Raw genomic sequence first — 23473 nt, forward strand, 5'->3', positions numbered from 1 at the left:
GCTTGGGAGAAAGGGAGCTGGGATTGGCACGATACACGCATGCACATGGTTACCGGGGTCTAAGCGATGTCAGGCAGGGCAGCCGACAGAGGCTACAGCCTACCCCAACGCCAAATCAAAGTCCTTCGTAAAGAAGGCATCATGCTTACCCCATATAGAAAATGGGAAAAAAGCACGTTAAAGCAAGAAGATATATATATATATATATATATATATATATATATATATATATATATATATATATATATATATATATATATATATATATATATATATATATATATATATATATATACACACATATATATGTTAGGTTCCAGAATCCGTTGTGGACCAGGAGGACTCGTGAATGTTTGGTAGAGTCACTAAAAATGCTAATAAATACTTATTTCTAGTGTTTAAGCCCTAAATGTGATTCAAATCATGCTCCCAAAGCAGTTTAATTTAATTTAATAATTAGCTTTACCTTAAGGGATGTGCCAACCACCGAATTTCAAGGAATTATTGAATTTTAATTATTAGCAGTTGTCAACTGTGTATAAATATACATATCCTGAAGCACTAATGCTAAAAAATATTTCAATTATTTTATTTGAAAATTTTGGTCATCACTAGTTTGGCACTGTGAACCACAAACTGTAAAAAAGTCTATATGACTAATTTTGGATAGGATCAAGTGAGTTATACACTGTTTTTGAATGATATATATGTAAATAAACATATCTTGAAGCATTATTGTTAAAAAAATGTTTAGATTGGTCCATGGACAATTTTGTTCATTGCTGGTATTGCACTGTGAATGATAAATTGTAAAAATCGTAAAAATGTCTCTATGATTAATCCTGGATAGGATCAAGAGAGTTATACATCATTTTGGAGTGTATTACGGGTAAATAAACATATCTTGAAGCGTTATTGCTAAAAAAATGTTTGGATGGATTCGTGGACAATTTTGTTCATCACTTGTACGGCACTGGGAATGACCAATTGTAAAAAAAACACTAAAAAAAGTGGGAAAAAAATTTACAAAAATACTTGATACCCACTAAAAGATTCCATTCTCTCTAGCGTTAGCGTTAGAGAAAACGGGTTATAATGCTATAGGGATAACTCGCTCAAGATGTCCTGATTCTCTCAGGATTCTGGAAAGTCCAAAAATTTTTTTGCTTTGCTGTTTTCTCAAAAGTTCATTTTTTCAAAACTAAATGCTTCTTTCTCCAAGAAGACTGAACCAAATTTAATGAAATTTTTACAGAGTGTAGTATAAATATATATCTTTGTTTTGTCGTCAGGAAAATAATTTTTTCGTGAAACTTTTTTTTTTTTTTATTTTTTAAAAGAGATGTCAGTTTCTTTCAACTGCAAAAAAAATTAACTTAAAAGTTAAATTTCTAAATTTCCCCAAGAGAAAATTTTCATTATTAGTTGCAGAATAAGTGGTAAAAATTTGAAGCAAATCCATACAATCATAAGGTAGAAACAATCCTTTACTTTATAATGGGGCCTTATGGCATAAGCATGCCCCTTGAAAAAAAAATAAATGGTTGACGTAAAAATGGAGTCCAGTATCACCTCATGGATATTTGCCATACTAGCACATTTACAGTGTGATATACTAATGTTACCCCTCCACTAATTCATTGGCTGCCAATTTCTTTTGCACTCACAGTAAGGCAAGACCAAGTAACGAATGGGACTGTGAACTTAATGACTGACGTTTTCACAAATTTCGCAGATGTGAAAAAATTGCGGATGCAAATTAGTTAGTTTCCAATGAAAATTTTGTGAATCTGTGAATTTGCAAATCCTGAAATGTGTATGCATGAGGTATTACTGTATTCAGTAAAAACATATTCATATGGAACAAGCCCACATGGGCCTTTGACTTGAAATTCAAGCTTCCAAAGAATATGGTGTTCATTAGGAAGAAGTAAGAGGAAGTAAAAGGAAATACAGAAAGAAGAGATACCACTTATTAAAAAAATAATAATAATAAATAAAGAACATCTAAAATATTCACTAACTATCTTAATTTTATTTTCGTGACTAAATAAATTTGTGATAAAATATTATTTACCAATTTTCAAATACTGTATTAATATTAATGTAAACACAGCAAAATATCAATAAAAGACAACGGTAAGGCTTGAATACTGTATGTAAGAAAATGTACGTGTCTGAATATAGGGGTAACTTGATTAGTTTTCGTCTTGGTAAGAGTAACAGTTGTAGGAGTGTTCACTCACAGTTGTAAGCCATATATTTTTAAGGGTAATGTTGTAAGATGACTTTGAAATACTAAAGTATTTTAGGATGATAGTTTAAGGTATATTTGGTGTCTGAACTATTAAAATAGGCAGTTATAAGCATTTTTAGAGGGGGTGTCAAGTATTTGCAAATTTAGCTATTCACGGGCAGTTGTGGTCCCTAACCCCCACAAATACTGCAGGTCTACTCTGTATATATTTTACCACATAAACAGAAAAGGACTCCGTGCTGATCCTGATAACACCAACATTAATCTCAAATTATTTTGATACAACTGCCTCTGTCTTCACCACTTCAATCATTTTTTACTGTGGTAGAGAAACATTACTAGCTTTCAAGTACCCTCTCCCTTCAAAATGCCATCTCACTGTCTCTGTATTGTCAAATGCTCTCCCAAGATCCACATATTGTGATACAGCTTCTTTCTCTTTGCATGGTACTTCATAATGATTGCTTGTTCTTGACCTCAATGGCACGAAGCCAATCTAACACTAACTGATTTTAATTATAATTTGCAGCAATGGCTCCAGCACTTCCTCCAGATTTGCACAGCATGCTGAAACAATTTTACTCCTCTATAACTTCCATACTGCAATTATCACTGTTCCCTTTGTATACTGTATTATCTTTATAAGGCTCTTTTCTCACCCTTTTGGCCCTAATCTATGTAAAAATCAAAACAAAATGTACATGAACTGAAATGAACTTGACATCATAAAAATATACTGTATAGCAAGGGCTATGATGATGAGGTAATGAGGGATACAAAAACTTTTCAGGAAGGATAAACAAGATAGTTTGAGCTGGACTCTGAAGAGATGAACACAATTAACTGACTACCCAAGCATAATGATTACAGATGTAGTGTGAAACAAAAAACATATAAAAAGGAAATATGTACCATTATATACATCTGTCTCTTTCTATTTCTCCCTTAACCCTTAACGTCGAGCCTCTATTTACAAAAGTGTCTGTCATAAGCCAGCGGGGTTTGGGAGTTAGCGCCGAAGCGGAAAAAAAGTTTAAAAAAAAAAATCACAGCACGCTTAGTTTTTAAGATTAAGAGTTCATTTTTGGCTCCTTTTTTTCTCATTGCCTGAAGTTTAGTATGCAACCATCAGAAATTAAAAAAAATATCATTATCATATATAAATATTGGAATATATGACAACACAAAAAAAATTTCATATATAATTGTATACAAATCTCTGACTGTGAGCAAAACGGTTAAAGCTAATGAGCTATTTTTTTCGTTGTATTGTACACTAAATTGCGATAATTTTGGTATATAACAAATTGTAAAACAGATCAAAAATGTTGAAATTTTGCCACTTATCGTGATTTATATGAAAATATGTCAAAATTGATAAAAGCTACAACCATGAGTTATTTTTTGTTGTATTCTACATGAAATTGCACACACATTTTCATATATAAAACTTTATGTAACAGCTAATATAAAGCTGTGCAAAAATGACGACAAATGACTAAAGAATTTCTGAGATTGTAAGAATTTTTCAACCATTTGACGTTGACCGAAGGTTGAAATTTTAGCCTTCTTTTGTTGCCCTTCCAAACATGTGTGTGTTCGTGTGTTCGTTGTTCATCGAAAGTGGCGAGACATTTGGTCTTCACAAACAGAAACATACACACAGTTTGATACAGAAGATTCATTGGAACATTATGAGTACATGATTAGAATGCTTGCATGGCAATGCAAGTAGTGGTGATTGTACATACATCAAGACAACAATGGTTAGGAGAAACAGATGAATGAAATATTGTATGGTTGAAATCGCATTCCTTTAGAAAAGAAAACGAGATGCTCTTGTTGTCTTGTCCACTCCGATGGATGACGAACACAGGAACACACAGCAAGATTTTCAGCAGAGTTACATGGATGTAAGGAAAAAAGTTTTTGAAAAATTCACAAAATCGAAATATTGTGCTAAAGACTTCTCGTTTGTTGCAAAATGAAGATAAATGATTGAATATTACTAGAATGTAAGAGCTTTAGCTTACAATTGCATTTTTCGACCATTTCGGTTCCAGAGTCAAACCTGACTGAAGGTTGAAATTTTGGCACTTATCATGATTTATATGAAAATATGTCAAAATTGATAAAAGCTATAACCATGAGTTATTTTTTGTTCTATTCTACATGAGATTGCGCACATTTTCATATATAAAACTTTATGTAACGGCTAATAGAAAGCAGTGCAAAAATTACGACAAAGTGACTAAAGAATTTCTGAGATTTTCAGCAAAGTTAGCGTGCGAGGATGTAAGGAAAAAGTTTTTTCAAAAATTCACCATACATCGAAATACTGTTCTAGAGACTTCTCGTTTGTTGCAAAATGAAGGTAAATGATTGAATATTACTAGAATGGAAGAGTTTTAGCATACAATTGCATTTTTTTACCATTTCGGTAGAGTCAAAGTTGACCAAGGTTGAAATTTTGCACTTATCATGATTTATATGAAAATATGTCAAAATTGATAAAAGCTACAACCATGAGTTATTTTTTGTTGTATTCTACATGAAATTGCACACATTTTCATATATAAAACTTTATGTAAAGGCTAATAGAAAATGGTGCAAAAATTACGACAAAGTGACTAAAGAATTTCTGAGATTTTCAGCAGTTAGCTGATGCTTTCTTTTGGGATAAGAAAGAAATTCGTGCATGTTAGCTGGGTCCATTGTAAACAAAACAACAGCGTGATCCGTGAACTCCCAGCATCCTCAAGGCGACGATTATTTAAAAAAAAAAACTTTTTGTAGTCGGCGTATTTTACATCCACTTGGCACCCGACAGACAACTTTTGTCGACGTAAAATACGTCCAGTCGGCGTTAAAGGGTTAAGCACCTGTAACTACTCATGGCTGTCTCTAGGAAGGTTCTCCCAAGTACTTGATCATATATTTTGGATAACAGAAGAATCTATTCACAGTAAAGGGGGTCCATCAATATATATTCTATTGTAATTATAATTCAAACTATGCAAACTTGCCTAGTAGCCTGTCCATAGTGAAAGGTATAGGTGGGTACATCTGACCAGTGGCCTGTTCAGACTCAATATCTGCCTGTCTCCGAGCAGTGGAAGGAGATGAAGGTATAGATGTTGCACTGATGGGCAAGTGATTAGAGCATCTATTTTCTGATATGGTACTTCTATTTACACTAAAGGTACCTGAGGACAACCTAGTGGTACCATGGTCAGCAGGTAATAGTTGAGCCATTACTGCTGCTTCACTGTTATTTTCTACTGGAGCTTCATCACTAACCCTTTCTGCAAATATGGAAAATATACTATAAAAAAGGACGGATTAGAATAGTTATAAATTATCAGAAAGAGATCAATAAAACAAAGTTAAAAATGAGCATGTCTGTTGTAAAGTTACAGGTCCTTGTTAAAAGATCAAAAAATAAAAAAAAGGCCCCAAGCAATATGTTCAACTACATACACTGTAAATGGATTCGTAAACATCCAATTTCAAATTTGTCATCTAAACAATATTTGATAAAACTGAAAAATCATCTGACAATCTAAAAGACGGATCTTCAAAGATCATTTAATTTTGATTTGTGGTCAAGGTGTTTGGCTGAGTGATATGCTGGAAGCAGGTAAACATACCTCCATCTATTATATTGTTTGTTGTTTCACTCAAGTGGTTGGTAATTAACTCCAACAGCATCAAATAATCACTGAGAAGATATTTAAACAATCCATAAAACCATTTCTTAAGAAATGTCAACAAGTGAATGTTAGGTGATTCTGGAAGTTGCACAAAGAAATCTTACCATAGTAAATCTTCAAGTTAAAAGAAATTCAAGAAGTGCAGGCAATGTTATTTTCTTTAACTAAATTTTTGTCCATGTGATTGTATTTCCGTGACTTCTAAAGTAAATTAGTGTATCCATGTGACTGCATGATTGAATATTAAAACAGTGAAAGTTGGAAAAATGACAAATTTTTTAAAGTAATTTGTATTTTTCCTAACATACAAACCTGAGGACTTTACATATGGGATTAACTTTCAGCGAGCTGGAAGTCCAGCCATTAAACTTTGCAAGGCTGGTTATGATAACAGTTACCGTTGTAGGAGCAGAAGCACCGCCAAACCAGTAAGTATACATTCAGTTCTATACAGTTTACCATTTAGCCCAGGTAAGAGAATGAGGGGTGGTAAGAGATGGGCCCTTAATGTAAAGACCTTAGGTTTGTATTTTAATACAAATACAAATTACTTTAGAAAATTTGTCATTTGTTCCTACATGAATACAAACCCTCAGTCTTTACATATGGGAGACTTATTTTTGGAGGGAGGATTCTGAATAAATCTTTGAACTGACTGGTAGTTCAGCTCACCTAGGTACTCTCTTCTGGTCATGAAAGAGAAAAGGATGGAGACCATAACTCTGATCTATTGAACAAGAGAGATTTTCAATCGTTGGACTTCTAGGCATTTTGAATTAAAGGAATGTAATATCCTTGACTTGAAAAGGTTTGGATGAACCCACAGCGTCAGAGACTATAAAGCTAAAAATAAACTGGTTTGCTCATAGTCAGTCCCTCTCTCCCCTTGCTAGAGAGAGGGAAGGATTTCCATCTACTAATCCAAATAGTTAAGATTACATGTAGGATACGAAGTCATCTAGATCATGTGCATGCACCCCAGTCCAGCACGTGATGGCTCGTTCACTGTTCCTCTACCCACTGCTAGAGGAAGACAAGAGAAAGGGAGGCCAGTCCCACACACACCACCTCCTAGCAACTTCACACCTTAGGCAACATGCAACCTGTCCCTCAAGAGCTGGGTGAACTAAATGATTGTTGAGCATCCACCATAGGATCCAAGGAAAAGGAGTCCAAGGACCTATGGGCAACGTCCCAGGGCAAAAGATGATGAATGCACGATTACATTCCATCCTAGAACTTGACCGACAGGTTCTTCCTGAAGATGATGGACAAATTGATGCCCCTGGCCTCGAATTATCTGGTCCGAAAAGCACTGCTGTCCACCAAGAAGTTGTGGGGTATGCTCATTTGATCATCTCACCAGTCAGAGAAATGACAATTTGGACACCATTTCTCGGCCAACTCGAAGGTAATGAACGAGTCATTAGCATTGGGTTTGAAAGTCTAGTCTTTATGGAGGCAACTCAGACATTATACCGCCATTGGCATCACAGGACCAAGGACTCACTGAACACTTTTGAAACATGTAGAACGATGAAAGGAGTAAGCTTCCAGATGTAAGTGAGTACCAAAGGTGCGAGAAGACAGGACAGAACAGCACCAACTTCAGTAAGTCAAGAAAGAAGGACCATGATCAAGCTTCCTTAGAGGTTGAATGAATCCGGAAGTCAAGGTGCCAAGATCAACTTTCTTATCTCCTGACTTCAGCGAAAAATGTTGTAATGACATCCATCTTGCTTGGGATGTATAGCTGGCCAATGCACTGAATGCTCTTCTGTCTGCTCGTGTCCTTGCACTGCAAAGTGCAGATGAAAGGACACCAGGACCTTTTGTTGACCATGGCACTACCATGGTGTTGTTTCTATCACACCGAGGAGTGTCTATCTTGGATCTTGAGACTCTTGAAATTCTAAAAAGAACTGTGCTTAAGTCCCAAGAAAGGAAGTGTAGGAGACTGCCATCCTGGTCAAAGTTCCCAAGAACGAAAAGAGTCTCTGTCGTTACTATCAAAGGAGTGCCTATTTGGACACTGAGACTCCAGAAACTGTCTTAAGATCCACATAATACTCCCCTTGGGTTGTGGATCAACTAGTAATTACAGCAACAGCAGCTACTGCTTACACCTCCCATTCTTCACAAGAGGAAAAATGTCAACTAAACATAGTGTAAATATAGCAAATTTTAAAAGTAATTTGTATTTTTCCTAACATACAAAACAAACCTGAAGTTCTTTACATACGATTTAGCTTGCAAATGTGAGCTGGAAAAGCCATTCAAACTTGCTGACAAGGTAGTAAGCTAACGACAGGCTGGGGAAAGCCCCTCCCACCTATCAGTTCACACTCCAATCTGCCTTCCGGTCAGGTATCAGAGTGAGGGGTGGCTGAGGTAGGCTGCAATGTAAAGAACTTCAGTTTTGTATGTTAGGAAAAATACAAATTACTTTTCAAATTTGCTATTTGTTCCTACAAAATTAAAAACCTTCGTTCTTTACATATGAGACTTATCCTATTGGTGGGGGAATTTTGGATACTCTGAACTGACTGGTAGGTTTGCCCAACCTGGGGTATTACCTTCCTGGTCTGTTTAGGAGCACAGGCTGGGACACCGCACCTCTAGCATACTGCATGTATGGGCTCTAGCATATTGCATGTATGGGATGTACCATATATTAGACTTCTGGACCATTAAGTAAAGGGTTTGTACATCATTACTCAATCAGGTTGTAAGAAACCATATTGCAATTTGAATAAAAAAATTTGCGGGTAACGCTTCACAGTTTAGTGCAAGTGACTGGTTCTGCTCACTAACGGGAATACCAGAAACTACTTAGCAAAACAACCTCATTTTGTTTATGTCATATGTCCATCCGAGGGGAGGAAGGAATGCCAGAACATGTTCCACTCTTTAAGTATATATAAAATTATTTTATTATAAAATGTCATTTTTATATAAGTAAAGTTACCCAGTAATTACAGTACATAGCCGAATCCTTACTGACAGGAGGTGTGATACATGGATACATTCTACCACAAAACATTGTCATGTAATGATTTTGAAATAGAAAAAATTGCTAGCATTGAATAAAATGCTTGCAGTTCCTTGATTAGCTAAGAGAGCCTGCAGCAGAGAACTGTCTCTGGTTGGTGCTTGTCTTAACCTGTAGCGGCGTGACGGTATAGCCAGGAACGCCTCTACTCAAGTGGGAACTAATTCCATCTAAGGATCAGAGGGAGAAATGGACGAAAAACACTTGTCTTGCTCCCTTAAAAACCAAAGTTAGACTCCTAACTCCCTGTAGAGGTGATATAGTAAACCCCATATTCACGTTCTCATGATTCGCGGATTTCTCTATGGAACACATATACGCATTATTCACGGAAAATTCGCCCATTCGCAGTATTTTTCACTGACAAATATTCACTAATTACTGTATTTTCATATCAATTTCATGAGAAATGCACCTTTTGTGATAAAACTATTAAAATACTCAAGTACCCAGGTAGTGCTTGAGTTAAGAAAATTCGATTCTGGAATGGGGTAAGCAATTAATACCAACATCAATATTTATAAATCATTTTAAATTTCATGTGGGCACAGGTAGCAGTGTACAATCAGGCAGTGAGAGAGACCAAATTACAATAGACCAGCTTCTCTTCCTCCAACTCTTTATCCCATCTAGTGAAAAAAGTAACAGGGAATGATAAAAGTATTGTTAGTAACGTTATACTCTAGTTAAAAAGTAACGAAATATGTACAGTACAGCCACAAACAACTGACCGAGAAGCTGTTGTTTTGTTTATCACCGAATCGGATAACAACAGCCCTTTTTCCTTGTATTTCAACCATCGTAGAGTAATACACAATTACCATAGGTTATAGCAAAAATGATGTTAAGTAGAATAGGGCTGATATATTTTTACATTATACCCTTATTCGGTATGGATAAAAGATCGGCAAGGAAATATACTGTACTACTAAAAATTTATAATGCAAGTTGTAGCTAAAACAGAAAACATGTTCAAGCTGCTAATGACTATAAATTATCGTGCATCAGCAACATGGATGAAACTCGACCGTAATTAAAATTGGAGAGAAAGTATTTTAATCAAAACTACTGGGCATGAAAAAACACATTACTGCTATTTTTACGACGATAAATACATAAAGCTTGTATTACGATGAAATCAAGTGAAAATAGTGAACAGAATCTTAATTTTTTTTACACAAAACAAACATGCCCCCAAACAGCCGACGTCATCTATTAACGAAAAAAATAGCTAAATTAATTTCACAACGAGACGTATTTAAGTTATATTTCGACTTAAAAACACTTCGAACAGTATAATGAAAAATAACCTTGACACATAAATAAAGTATCTAGAGATTCATTTACGGTAACTAGAAGCAAGAAAAGTGCTCTCAATTTAGTTAAACATGGCAAAATAAACAATGTATAAACAATTTCCAAACCAAAACATTGATCGCAATTTATAATACAAAAGCAATGTAAGAATATATACAATATTGTTGGATACAGTGAATTAAGGCATAACATTTTAAAAGATCCATGGAAAAGATGCATATTCGTTATGTTGATGTTTGTATAATATGATACGTGAATATAGAGTGCAGTATAATGTAGGCTACGCTACCGTATATGTATACAATATACCATAGTGTAGGCTAAGATAATTCTTGTTTGTTATTCAAAATCTCTTTGTATTGAACTATCATAAGTCACTCTGCATGAACCTCTAGAATTAGCTGATGTTAATAATGACTAAATTACTATGCCGTGTATGTACTGAGTATACTTTATAGTGTAGGATAGGCTACCATATACAGGCAGTCCCCTGTTTACTTATCAATTCCAAATAACACGTTCCAAGGTTACGACGCTTTTAAAATATATTCATCAGAAATTATTTCCGGTTTAACGCATGTTCCAGGGTTATGACTCGTCATACGCTGATCCAACGGAAGAAATATGGCTCCAAAACAGCAGAATAATCAAAATTTTGAGATTTTTTTATGAAAAACTCAATAAAAATGACATTTTTATTCTAAAATAATGTTTAACACATACTTACCTGTTAGTTACATATAGCTTTAGTCTTTGACGTCACGGCAAAATTTCAAAACGCATGGCAGCGCCAGTCCGAATATCGGGTGATCGCCTTACCTGCCCTCTGTCGGGGTACTAGGAACTATTCCAACATGCTTCAGAATAATTTGCCTACCTGTCCCCGTGGGGAGGAGGGTGGGCTTGTATATGTAACTAACAGGTAAGTATGTGTTAAACATTATTTTAGAATAAAAATGTCATTTTAACACATACAACTTACCTGTTAGTTACATATAGCTGATTGACACCTTTTAGGAGGTGGGGCAATGACAGCTAAAAAGAGTTGTTGGAAACATTAAGGTTATTAATGTAGAAAAATTTCTTAGTTCCTCACCTGCTAAGGTAGCTGATTCCACAGTTACTGCCTCAGTAACCTGCTATCCTTAGAGCAACCGGGGGTATAATGACCTGGTCGCAGATTGCTTAAGCTGGGTATCAGTCACCTAGGACATGGCCGTGACAATACCACAAGTATGCCCCTGCTCAGGCGCAGCACAAACATCATGAATTACAAAAGGGGTCACCCAACACCAAAGAAAAAGCATAACCATAAAAACCAAAACCAACTGTGGGGTAAAACTATCCAACACTTACCCTCACAGACAACCGTAAAAACCTTCACACTCCAAAAACAAGTAAGTAAAGGTAGGTTAATCCTCCTTTACCCCTTTACCCATTACCGTGCCAGATACAACAAAGGGCCCTAACGTGCTGCACTCATCAAACACTGTCTGCACTTTGCGAGAGATAATGCAAAGCAAATACAGACTTACATCTCCAGTAGGTTGCTTGAACAATATCTTGAAGGGAGAGGTTCCTTTTATAAGCGAGAGAAGTAGAGATAGCCCTCACTTCGTGAGCCTTCACTTTACACATTTTCAAATCATTCTCTGAAATATTGGAGTGAGCTTCAGAAATCAGATCTCTAATAAAAAGGACATGGCATTCTTGGACATCGGTCTAAGAGGGTTCCTGACCGAACACCATAAGGAATCTGAAGGACCCCTAACATCTTTAGTCCTTCCCAAATAATATTTCAAGGCTCTGACTGGGCAGAGGAACCTCTCCTGCTCCTTACCTACCAATTCCGACAGACTCGGAATCTCAAAAGAGCGAGGCCACGGGTGCGAAGGGGGTCTCGTTCTTGGCCATAAAAACAGTTTGAAAGAACAAATTGCTTTTGAAGCAGAGAATCCTACTCTCTTATCCAAGGCGTGGATCTCACTGATTCTCTTAGCTGTAGCTAACAAAACTAAAAAGAGGGTTTTCCTCGTAAGATCTCTTAAAGAAGCAGAATCCATAGGTTCAAATTTCTCAGACATAAGCCACTTCAGGACTACATCAAGATTCCACGAAACAACTTTAGCATCTGACCTCTTAGAGGTACCGAAGGATTTAATAAGGTCCGTTATATCTTGGTTATTAGAGATATCCAAACCTCTGTGACGAAAAACAGTAGCCAGCATGCTACGATAACCTTTAATTGTGGATACAGAAAGGTTCTTATTCCTGAGGAACAAAAGAAAATCCGCAATCTGCGTCACCGAGGTTCTGGAAGAGGAAATGTCATGATCTTTGCACCATGAACGAAACATATTCCACTTGGACTCATAGACCTTGATCGAAGATGGTCTTCTGGCTCTAGCGATGGATTGAGCCGCTTTCTTGAAAAATCCTTTGCTTCTGAGTAGACGTTCGATAGTCTGAACGCAGTTAGCCGCAGACTTGACAGGTTTTCGTGAAATCTCCTGAAGTGGGGCTGTCTGAGTAAATCTACTCTGTTTGGAAGGCTCCTCGGAAGTCGATCAAGAGATCCATGAGAACTGGGAACCAATCCCTGGAAGGCCAGAAGGGGCTATCAAAGTCATCCTGGTGTTGGAGTGGTGCTGAAATTTCCTCAACACCGCACCTAACATCTTGAACGGCGGGAAGGCGTAAAGGTCCAGACCCGACCAATTCAGTAGCATTGCGTCCGTCTGGAAGGCTGCTTGGTCCGGGACAGGAGAGCAGAAGATTGGGAGCCTGTTCGATTTGTTCGTCATGAACAGGTCTACCAGAGGTTGACCCCAAAGTCTCCACAGCGACTTGCACACTTCTTCGTGCAAAATCCACTCTGTGGACAGAACCTGGTGCTTCCTGCTCAAGGAGTCCGCTCTCACGTTGAGGGCTCCTGAATGAATCTTGTTAGGAGCAGAATCTTGTGCTTCTCTGCCCACAAAAGGAGGTCTCTTGCTACCTCGCTGAGGGAGTAAGAATGAGTGCCCCCCTGTTTTTTTATGTAAGACAACGCTGTGGTGCTGTCTGAATGAACCAGAACTGTTTGTCCCTGTACGAATGGTAGGAAGTGTGACGAGACTCAGGTGGATTGCTTTCAACTCCTTCTTGTTGATGTGCCATTCTTTTCTGTCGCATTCCACAAACCTGAAATTTCTTTTACACCCAACGTCGCTCCCCATCCTACTTCTGACGAGTCTGCAAACAGTTCGTGGTTCGGGTTCGACGGAAATAGAGAGAGACCTTTCTCTAATTTTCTTCGATCTAACCACCACCTTAGATCTTCCTTGATAAGGTCCGAGATTGGAAAGGAGAAGGAGTCTGGAAGCGTTTTCCTGTTCCATTGCTCCCTGAGGTAGAATTGAAGGGGCCTCATGTGAAGTCTCCCAGGAGACAAACTTTTCTATTGACGCCAGAGTTCCCAGGAGGCTCATCCAAGCCTTTGCGGAACAGGTATCCATATCCAGAAAGTTCTGGACTTTTGCGAGACAGTCCGAGATTCTTTGATCTGACGGAAAAGCCAGAAAGGAACTGTTTCAGTCTCATTCCTAAATAGATCCTGGATTGTGAGGGAGATAGGTGAGACTTCTTCCAATTGATTAGAAGTCCTAGCTTCTGTGTCAAGTCGAGAGTTACTTGCAAATCCTCCAAGCACTGAGGCTGAGACTGGGAACGAAGGAGCCAATCGTCGAGATAGAGAGAGATCTTTATTCCTCTGAGATGAAGAGCTTTGGCAACAGTGGACATAACTCTTGTGAATACTTGAGGGGCTGTGGACAGACCGGAGCACAGAGTCCTGAACTGATAAGTCTTCTCTGGAAAACGAAGCGAAGAAACTTCCTGGACGCTGGGATGGATCGGAATGTGAAAGTAAGCGTCCTGCAGATCTATTGAGACCATCCAATCCCCGGACGAAGAGAATTGAGGACGGATTGCGTCGTCTCCATCGAGAAACTGGTTTTCTCCACGAAAAGGTTGAGAGAACTCACGTCCAGGACTGGTCTCCAGCCGCCTGAGGCCTTTGGAACAAGAAAAGGCGGTTGTAAAGCCTGGAGAGTTGACTTCTTCCACGATCTCTATCGCTCCTTTTAAAAGCATGGAGTCTACTTCCGCACTCAGAACCGAGCATTTTCCTAAGTTGCTGGAATATGCTGTCAAAGCTAAAGGTTCTGTTGCAAGAGGGGGCCTCTTGAGGAAGGGGATAGAATATCCTTCCTTTAGCACGGACGTGGTCCACTGGTCCGCTCCGATCTCCTCCCAAATTTGCCAGAACTGCTGAAGTCTGGCTCGACTAGTGCATGGAGGACATGCAGATCACTTTTTACTTGAGGGTTTGATAGTCTTGGAGACAAATCTTGCTTTGCCCCGGAAACGAGATACTGTACGGGTGAGGGGCCTGCCACGAAAGGGCCTATCTTGATTAACTAGAGGACGAGTTTGCGCTGGCAGAGAAGGTTGAGGAGCTTTTGGTTTCCGAGTGGATTGCGCCAAAAGGTCCTGTGTGGACTTCTGAGTAAGGGATTTCGACACTTCGGCCACAAGTTCTTGAGGGAAAAGGTACTTCTTATCCAGAGGTGCGAAAAGAAGAGCCGATCTTTGAGTCCTAGAAACTCCACGAGCGACAAAAGAGCACCAAAGTTGTCGCTTCTTAAGAACTCCTAACGTGAAGATGGAGGCTAACTCAGACGCACCGTCACGAATCCCTTTATCTAAGCAGGACATAACAGAAGAGAAAATCATCGAAATGCGCTTGAAAGACCAAAAGACTTTACCTTCCTACCCAAAGCGCCAATAGTCCAGTCCATAAAACTGATGACTTCCAAAACTCTGAAAACGTTCTTCAAAAGGTGGTCCAACTCTGAAGGAGAGAAGAAAATCCGAGCGAGTTCATCGCAGAACGACGAGTAGAGTCAACGAGACTGGAGAAGTCTCCTGAGAGGAGGCAGAAGCTCCCAGAGAGAAAACTTCCCCAGTGTCGTAGCAAGCCTTCGTCTTAGTAGAAAGCTTGGAAGGAGGGAAGCAGAAAGTGGTTTTCCCTGATCACGTTTGTCTTCCAACCAGGAGTTCATTTTCTTTAATGCCTTTTGGCTGAAATAGAAAGCACTAACTTCATAAAGGAAGAGGTAGGAGGCTTGAGTCTCTTGCATGCACTGAGAGAGAGGGGAAGCTGGACGCAGGTGCAAAATCCTCAGGAAAATTATCAATAAAGAAGCGAAGAAGCTTCTTATAATCCGAGCGAGAGAGGAGTCTGGTTCGTCTACAGGAAACTCTTCCACAACTTCTTCCTCAGACGAAATAGGAGAAAAACCTTCCGCTTGCACATACACATCTTGTGAAGGAGGAGTAGGAGCCTGAATAAGAGCTTGAGGAGGAGCCTGAGCCTGAGTAGGCGCCACAAGAGGAGCCTGAACTGGCGCCACAAGAGGAGCCTGCGCCACAAGAGGAGCCTGAACTGGCGCCACAAAAGGAGCCTGGGATGGCGCCTCACCTGGCGCTACCTGAGGCGCTTGAGCCTGAGAGAGCGCTAAATCTTGAGGGAGCGCCTGAGCCTGACTAGGCGTACGAGCCTGATCCTGAACCAAAGGAGGATCAAGAGACACAGATCGAGGAGGAGCTTTCGTACTGGGCGCTCCGAGAGAGCTCGAGAGACGAAGGAGGAGGCATCAAATACACTTCAGAAGGCTTAGCTGGAGAAGAACCAGGCCTTCCGAGCCCGCCAAGAATGCTTCCAATTTTCTTGTGCATCGTCGAAGAAAGTCATGAGTAGACGAGGATCCAACTGGGGAACGATGATCAGTAGAGCCAGGATCGTGATGAGGAAGAGGCGCAGAAGCCACAATAGGCTTACGTGAAACCAAAGGAGAAACACCGGGAACGCTGGGCAACACCGAATGGGAAGTCTTATACCTCTTGCGCACATGAGCCTTGCGCCTGGGAGAGGACTCTTCTGACGACGAAAATCTCTCCGGACTCTCCCAAAAACTACAGGAAGGCTGCGATGAAGCGAAATGGCTTCTTCTTCTGAACCGCTGAAGGCGAAAGATTCCTGGACCTCTTCAATGGTCTAGACTCGTCGGAAAATCTCCAGCCTCTGCAGGCGAATCACTGGAGCTTGAAGAAAGACACTTCCTTGAGTCGCCTTTCCAACGGGCGCTCTGAAACAGCCTGGGAAACAACAGGACTGTTCGAGGGGGCGGCTGCTCGTGAGCAGACCCCACTCGCCTCCCTTGGACTTTCAGCATGTCTTCTCCCAGGAGCAGGGGAGCTTGACAGAGGCTTAGGGTCTAGGAGAACGAGTAGGCCGAGCAACCACCTCCTCCACTACACTAACACTTTGCACTGCACTTAAATTATTCACAATATTTTGGAAAGAATCCATACGCTCATGAAGGATTTCACATTAACGCCAATATCCTCCATGGCGCCCACAATAAGGTTAAATCTGGCGTCCATCTGGACTTGATACTCAGACACGTAACGGGTTCAGGGATATCAGAGTCAGGAATAGGAATATTAGTAGCCACGGGGATATTAATAGAAGTTTCCTGCATAGCTAAGGAGATTCCAGTTTCTGAGAGAGAAGAAGAACTTAGCTAAAGCTTTCCTGGCTCTATCTTTCTCAAGCTTCTTTACATACTTAGATAGAGCCTTCCAATCTTTTTCAGTCATACTGACACATTCATCACACTTCCTCTCATATGAACATTCCTGACCTCTACAAGCCACACAAATTGAATGAGGATCAAGACTAGCCTTGACCAACCTCGTCTTACAGCCTTTGCTGCAAACCCTAAAGGTATAAGACCCAGAATCTGACATAATTATCAGAAAACCTGACTAAATAGGTGACAAAATAACTGGCAAAGCCGCAAACCAACAAAGAGTACTTCACCAAGTGAAAACAGCTCGATGTAGGCAGATACAATGAAATTTCGCTCGAGTACCGACAACAATGTCGCCGGGCGTGACGGCAAAATTATTCTGAAGCATGTTGGAATAGTTCCTAGTACCCGACAGAGGGCAGGTAAGGGCGATCACCCGATATTCGGACTGGCGCTGCCGCGCGTTTTGAAATTTTGCCGTGACGTCAAAGACTAAAGCTATATGTAACTAACAGGTAAGTTGTATGTGTTAAAATGCAGTTTACATCCTTTTCAATACACCCAAAGCATTAAAAGTAAGGTTTTCTTACGATTTTCAACGATTTTTCGGTTTACGACGCGGCGTAAAAACGGAACCCCCATCGTAAACCGGGGACTGCCTGTATGTATACATGGTACTGAATACCCTAGTGTAGGCTAGGCTATATTCGAGATACATTTTTTCCGACAAATGATGGGTTTCTGAACCTAACCCCATCGTAAGTAGGGTAATACATGTATAAGCATTTTTAGTTTTTTTTGTGTGTTTGAACTATCAAAATAGGTACAGTAGTTCTAAGTATTTTTAGAAGGGTCCTAAGTATTCGAGGATTTTAGCTATTCGTGGGGGTGTGTGGTACACATCCCCTGCAAATACGGGGGGTTTACTGTACTGCCTGAGTAACTGCTTCATGTGCTACTGACATAGAAGGTCGGGTCAGGGAGGAACTCTTCTCGGTGCCTCGGAAGCAGAGCTAGCAGGTCAGACAGGCAGAAGTCTTCCAGTATTCAACTAAATTCAGGGTGAACGAGATTTGCTGAACACCTTGCAAATTAGACAAATATGAAGGGAAGATGAAGACAACGAGGTTGTCCCACCGTGTCAACATGCATCACCGTAGCGGTCCGTGGGTCTGGTATGATTAAGCAGAAGACCTGCAGACTTCTACTGAGCCAGGAGGCGAACAGAAGGATAATAGGGAGCCCTCAAGTCGAGCAACCTCTCTGTGAAGAACTGAGTGAAGGGAGATCTCTGTCCCTGTCACTTGATGCCATAGGCTGAACTTGTCTGCCTGACAGCTCTACAGAGTGCACCAAAGTTCACTCGAGCACCTGCAGTCAACCAAAGCAACAGGAGGGGAAACGAGGCCCTCTTATTTGTTGACATATGCCACTACTGTGGTGTTGTTGTCTAACAACACTCCAGAGTATCTCAAAAAACCGATCCTGAAACTCTCGGAGCGCCAGGAAACTGCCTTGAGTTCCATGAAGTTGATGAGAAGCTACTTATCGTCTTGGTCACACACCTTGAAGACAACGTTCTTACAGGTGTGCGCCTATTCCCCGGTCGGTGCATCTGAGAACAGAAGCACGGATCGAGGAGAATATGCAGACATATTCAGAGGTTCCTGTTGATCAAACACCAGCCTAAATCCTCCCTCATCCTTCAAGAGAGGAAAGGATTAAGAACTGAAAGCAGAAGAGAATCAAAGGGGAAGCTGCCCCTGAGGGGGCAGCTTCTGCAGTGATGACAGGTCACCAAAGACGACTAGCTCTACCTGGGCTGGCTGCTCCTGAAGTCGGGAACATGGGAGACGCAACGGAATGGAAGTTCGATGAAAGGTGGCCGAGAACCGGAGGAAATAAACACTTCTCCTGAAGGATATCCATTGCCAGGTTTTGACTATGTTGTTGTCATAGTCCAATGACTTGACAGTCATTCCTTCATCAAGGCACCAGCAGGAGGGGAACGCCATTCCGAGCGTTCTCCCTTCCTCTCTTCCCTCTTCCCGATGGAAAAAGGATTGAACGAGACACACGTATGTGCACTTTCTAAGAAGAGAATGAGGAAGGCTGGGTGTTCTGTGAGCGTCCTTGGAACTTGAGACTTCTTAGGGGCTGAGGAAGAGCTAGGCTGCTGTTGTCTGGAGGACAAGGCAGTTGCCCTGGCATGTTCCTTGAGTACTGTACTGCGGTATCTACTACTCTATGTGAAAGAGGGGGGCAGAACTGAGTAAAGGTCCATTCCTGAGGGAATGTGATGACTCGGGACTTACTAGACTGGAGATCGGAATCAGAACAGTGTCCCTCTCCTTAGCATCAGAATTGCCCAAAGTTTGCTGTCTGGTGCTGGGTAGGTGAAGCAACACCCAGACTGGAACAGTCTTTAGAAGGCAGAGACCTCTTCAGGAATGATCACATCCAAGAAGGCAAAGCCTTGAAAAAGTGAAGGACCACAGATTTATCAGAAGACTACCTGGAAGAACACCATAGCAGTGTCCTCCAGGTTCACCGTCTCTTGTTGTGATAAGCCAGAGCCAGGACAATCTACTAGTCAGCATAAGACCCCGACGAGGCAAGAAGGATCACTTCTGTCGAGGAAAAGGAAGGGGAAGGAGCTTGATTGGGTGGCTCGACCAAAATGAACTCCTTGTCCTAAGAAAGGCATTCACCTGGTTGAGAAAGCCCTTACAACAAGCAAGGACCATGACAGGCCCAACAAACCCCTGCAAGGAGCAGTGAAGAATATTCACAGGGGATGCCGTGGTCTTCTCCCTGAGATCATTGTGCTGATGAATCGGCGTGAAGATTTCTGCAAAAAGAAAATTGAGGGTGTTCGCAACCCAAAGAAGAAGACTCTCAAGTCCTCCTGGGGCGTGACACTCCCGATCTCTTCTTCTTGGAGGGATAACCTCGCCAGAACCCAGAAAACCATCCTTGACTACTGTACTCGGATGTATGGCGAGCTGATCTGAGAACCGAGCCCAAGACGCAGATCCTTGTAGCAGAACTCCGATAAGAAATAAAGCTAGTCGGAGTCCTGTCTATCCAACTCGCATCCCCTGGCAGCAACTGAAAGGGTTTGAGGGAAGAGGAGAGGAGAAAAAGCACTCTTACCTGTCCTGCTAGAAGAACCAGCAAGAGAGGCCGACCACGGGCGATCACCAACCAGAGGTGATGACAGCAGCATGGAGGAAGAAGAGCACTAACGCCACAGCGAAGTGCTAACCTGAAGAGAGAGAAAGCTCACTGAGCTGAGCTCCTGAAGGAAGGAGAACCTCGACAGCAATCACTGAACCGAGAGAGCCAAGCCGACCACATAGACGCGATCAGGGCCTGGGGGTGCAAGCCGAAGTGCACAAGCCAATCATGTAACGCAATAACGGGCTGGGTGAGCAAGCCAGCCAGTCTTGAAACGCGATCAGGGGCTGGGCGAGCGACCTGAACCAATCACGTAAATGCGATCGGTGGCTGGCTGAGCAACCAGGGCTGACCTGAACCGAGCTAGGAAAGCTTGGCCATAAACTAGCGCTGTCCTCCAGACATGCTTTAATCTCCTCCGAGGCCGAAGCCCCTCAAGAAGAAGGTTTAAAGGGGATTCTTGTCTGCTAAATCCAAGTACTTGAACCCAAGGGTCCAAGACACGAGATTCAGAACTGACTGAGCACTCAAAACGAAGCAGGCAGGCAGTGTTCAAACATCTGAATGTTTCGACACTTTCTCTCGTCCTGTGCCTAAACCAGACCAGAGAGCAAACTCCCTAGTACTGGTTTGGGGAGGGCCGAGATTCCACAGAATCCTTGACACTTGACAATTCGCTAGTCGAGAGCTCGCGATCCCAAGGAGTCCGAGCACTTGGCGGGACTCCCGAACCTTGTAGGAACAATAATCGGGAGTAAGCTCCTCTCAGCTTCTGAGGAAAACTGAGGAGGGACAGGCACAGAATCAGTCTTAGGCGCAGACTTCTAAGAACTGGAATCGATAGTGAGGCCTCGAAAGGTTGCACACTCGAAGCGCCCGAGACACAAGACCCCAACGGGGAATGCGAATTGGTCCCCGACCCCAAGGGCCAGGAAGAGCCAAACGAGAGAACGCACTGCCTCTCTGAAGAAAATTAGTCCCTCAGAAGTCCTGCAGGACCTCTGAAGGGAACCTCCTCTTTGCCTCTCCAGGTGTTTGAACGCTTGGGACCGAGACACCTGACTGGGAACCTGACCGAGCACTGTTTTGGAACTGAACAAGCACTCAAAACTCAGTACAGGCAGGGCAGGAAGAACTGAGACACTTGCAAGTCTCGGTTTTCTCTCACCTCACCTGTGCCTGAACCAAGAGGGTGACAGGTCTCTCCGAAGATTCTCGAGAACTCAGTGTGACTCAACAAAGTCGAGCACCTGACACAGCACCAGTCTAGAAGCAGAACTCCTAGAATGGTGACAGGAGCGCAAACTCAGTCTGTGAGCCCACGCCTCCCAAAACGCAAGACCCTGGGATAAGCGATTCAGTTCCCGAGCCCGGCTGGCTGAGAAGTTGACGAGCGATCCCACTGCCTCCCTGTTACGTATCAGCCTCGAAGGCAGTAACAAAAATTATTTAATTTAAAACCCAAAGATGTTGAACGGATTTTATGGGTTCAATTGGGATCCCCGGGGCTACGTCAAGAAAGAAGTGAAGGATAATAAGAATAAATAACTATAAAAATATATTATAATAATAATAATAATAATAACAATAACTAACTAACTTTGGCTGGTATGACGATACAGGACCTTAGATAGATAAGGTATCCGGATGACGATGGATGGGTCCAGGATCTTCTGTCACATGGTCTTCAGATATCTGGATGATGATGGATAGGTCCAAGATCTTCTATTACTGGGTCTTCGGTAGTTCGATAGAGAGCTCTGTCGGGATGTTTTTACGTCGTATGGCAATTACGACGGGAAGCCACCTTCATAATCAGGGGAAACTCAGGAACAACTTCCAGCAAGGGCAGGATCCAGTTCGGGGCCACCACGAGGGATCCACCAAAATCACAGCCTTCAAAGTCCGCACTGCGTCCAAGATACAAATCCAAGTCAAGTTCTCCTCACGGGAGTAAGTAGGTGACTTCTCTCAAATCCAGTCAAGTTCTCCTCACGGGAGTAAGTAGGTGACTTCTCTCAAATCCAGTCAGGTTCTCCTCACGGGAGTAAGTAGGTGACTTCGCCATCCGACTGCAGTTCCAGGCCACTCATCAACTCGGTTGCCCACCAGCCAACCACCAAAGAGGAGAAATAAGTATCAGTCTTAACCAGCCAATTATACGAGAGAACAACTAAACGAGAACAATAAATATTAATAAATAATTTACGGCCATCAATGAACAATTAGTCAAAAGGGTTAAACTGCCATGATTATGAAAGTAAAGCAGCTAAGTAACCACTGCAGCAACAAATATACGGATGTCAACAACTGATAAACAACCAACTATCGTTGACGAGTGACTAAACTATCGTTGACAAGTGACAACAAATAAACCCTTAAAGGCAGATAATACCAATTCAGGAAAACAAACAACATATATAAATATATGTATAAATACGAACTCATGGGTTCGTAACACTCCCCATGAAGGGAGGAAGCCCCTTAGAATCCCCATGGCGGGACTTCTTAGGGGAGGGAGAGGCAGCCTTCCTCTTCTTCAGTCACTGTTTCAGAACAAGCCTCAGAAGAAGGGGAGAGGGCAGCAGAAGATGAAGTCAAAGATCAAGTTGAAGACGACTACATCTCACAGGACTTCTTCCTTGATCTCTTTCCAACGTATTCTACAGGATGGTGGTCAGGAAACACAGGAACTGCCAGGCCAGCTAAATCAGGAAGCACAATGGGAGCGGCCCAGGTGACAGAAACACCAGGAGCGACCAGGGCAGCTGAGGCAGGAGGCACAACAGGAATGGCCTGGCTGGCAGGAGCTTCATGAATGTTAGCAGCAGTGACAGGGGCAACCAGACAGTTGGGCAGGAGGCACAGCAGGAGCTGCCCAGTGACTGGGTACCAGGGCAACAGGAGCAATCAAGACAGGAGACACAGCAGGAGTAGACAGGACCACAGATACATGGAAATCATAGACACTAACATGGACCTACGCCATCGCCACCATGGTACTGTGGTCGTTCCTGAAGTAACCACTGTATGAGTGTCACAGGGAAACTCCCCAAGGCTAAGATATCCGACAGTGAAATATCCAGCTATCTACTGCTGTGCCTATGATGCTCACTGTCAACCTGAAGAAATAAGCAAAGACGATTAGTAGGGAGAGACTGCTCTCGCTCCAAGGGGAACTACCCCACGAAGTGAAAGGAGGCCCCTGAGAAGAGGCCAACCGACCGCCCGCCTCCCCCACGATCTTCACCTGACAAGCGAGTGAAGAGGGCAAGGGAGAGATAGCAAGAAGGGAAAGCTTACCGGGAGAGAGGAA

At 41.8% G+C, this 23473-nt stretch overlaps 1 protein-coding gene across 2 annotated transcripts in view; it reads right to left on the reverse strand.

The window, feature by feature from the left end:
- Positions 1-23473, reverse strand: part of wgn (wengen) — a 109677-nt gene that overhangs the window by 56234 nt on the left and 29970 nt on the right. The window contains exon 3 of one of the 2 annotated variants that reach the window (XM_067095979.1): positions 5284-5562. The exons of the other annotated variant lie outside the window; for it this stretch is intronic. Within the exon in view, the coding sequence (XP_066952080.1) occupies positions 5284-5562 (279 nt within the window). The remainder of the gene's footprint in view (positions 1-5283; positions 5563-23473) is intronic. 2 annotated transcript variants of the gene reach the window in all.

This window comes from Macrobrachium rosenbergii, chromosome 52 (assembly GCF_040412425.1).
Source record: "Macrobrachium rosenbergii isolate ZJJX-2024 chromosome 52, ASM4041242v1, whole genome shotgun sequence".
Lineage (NCBI taxonomy): Eukaryota > Metazoa > Arthropoda > Malacostraca > Decapoda > Palaemonidae > Macrobrachium > Macrobrachium rosenbergii.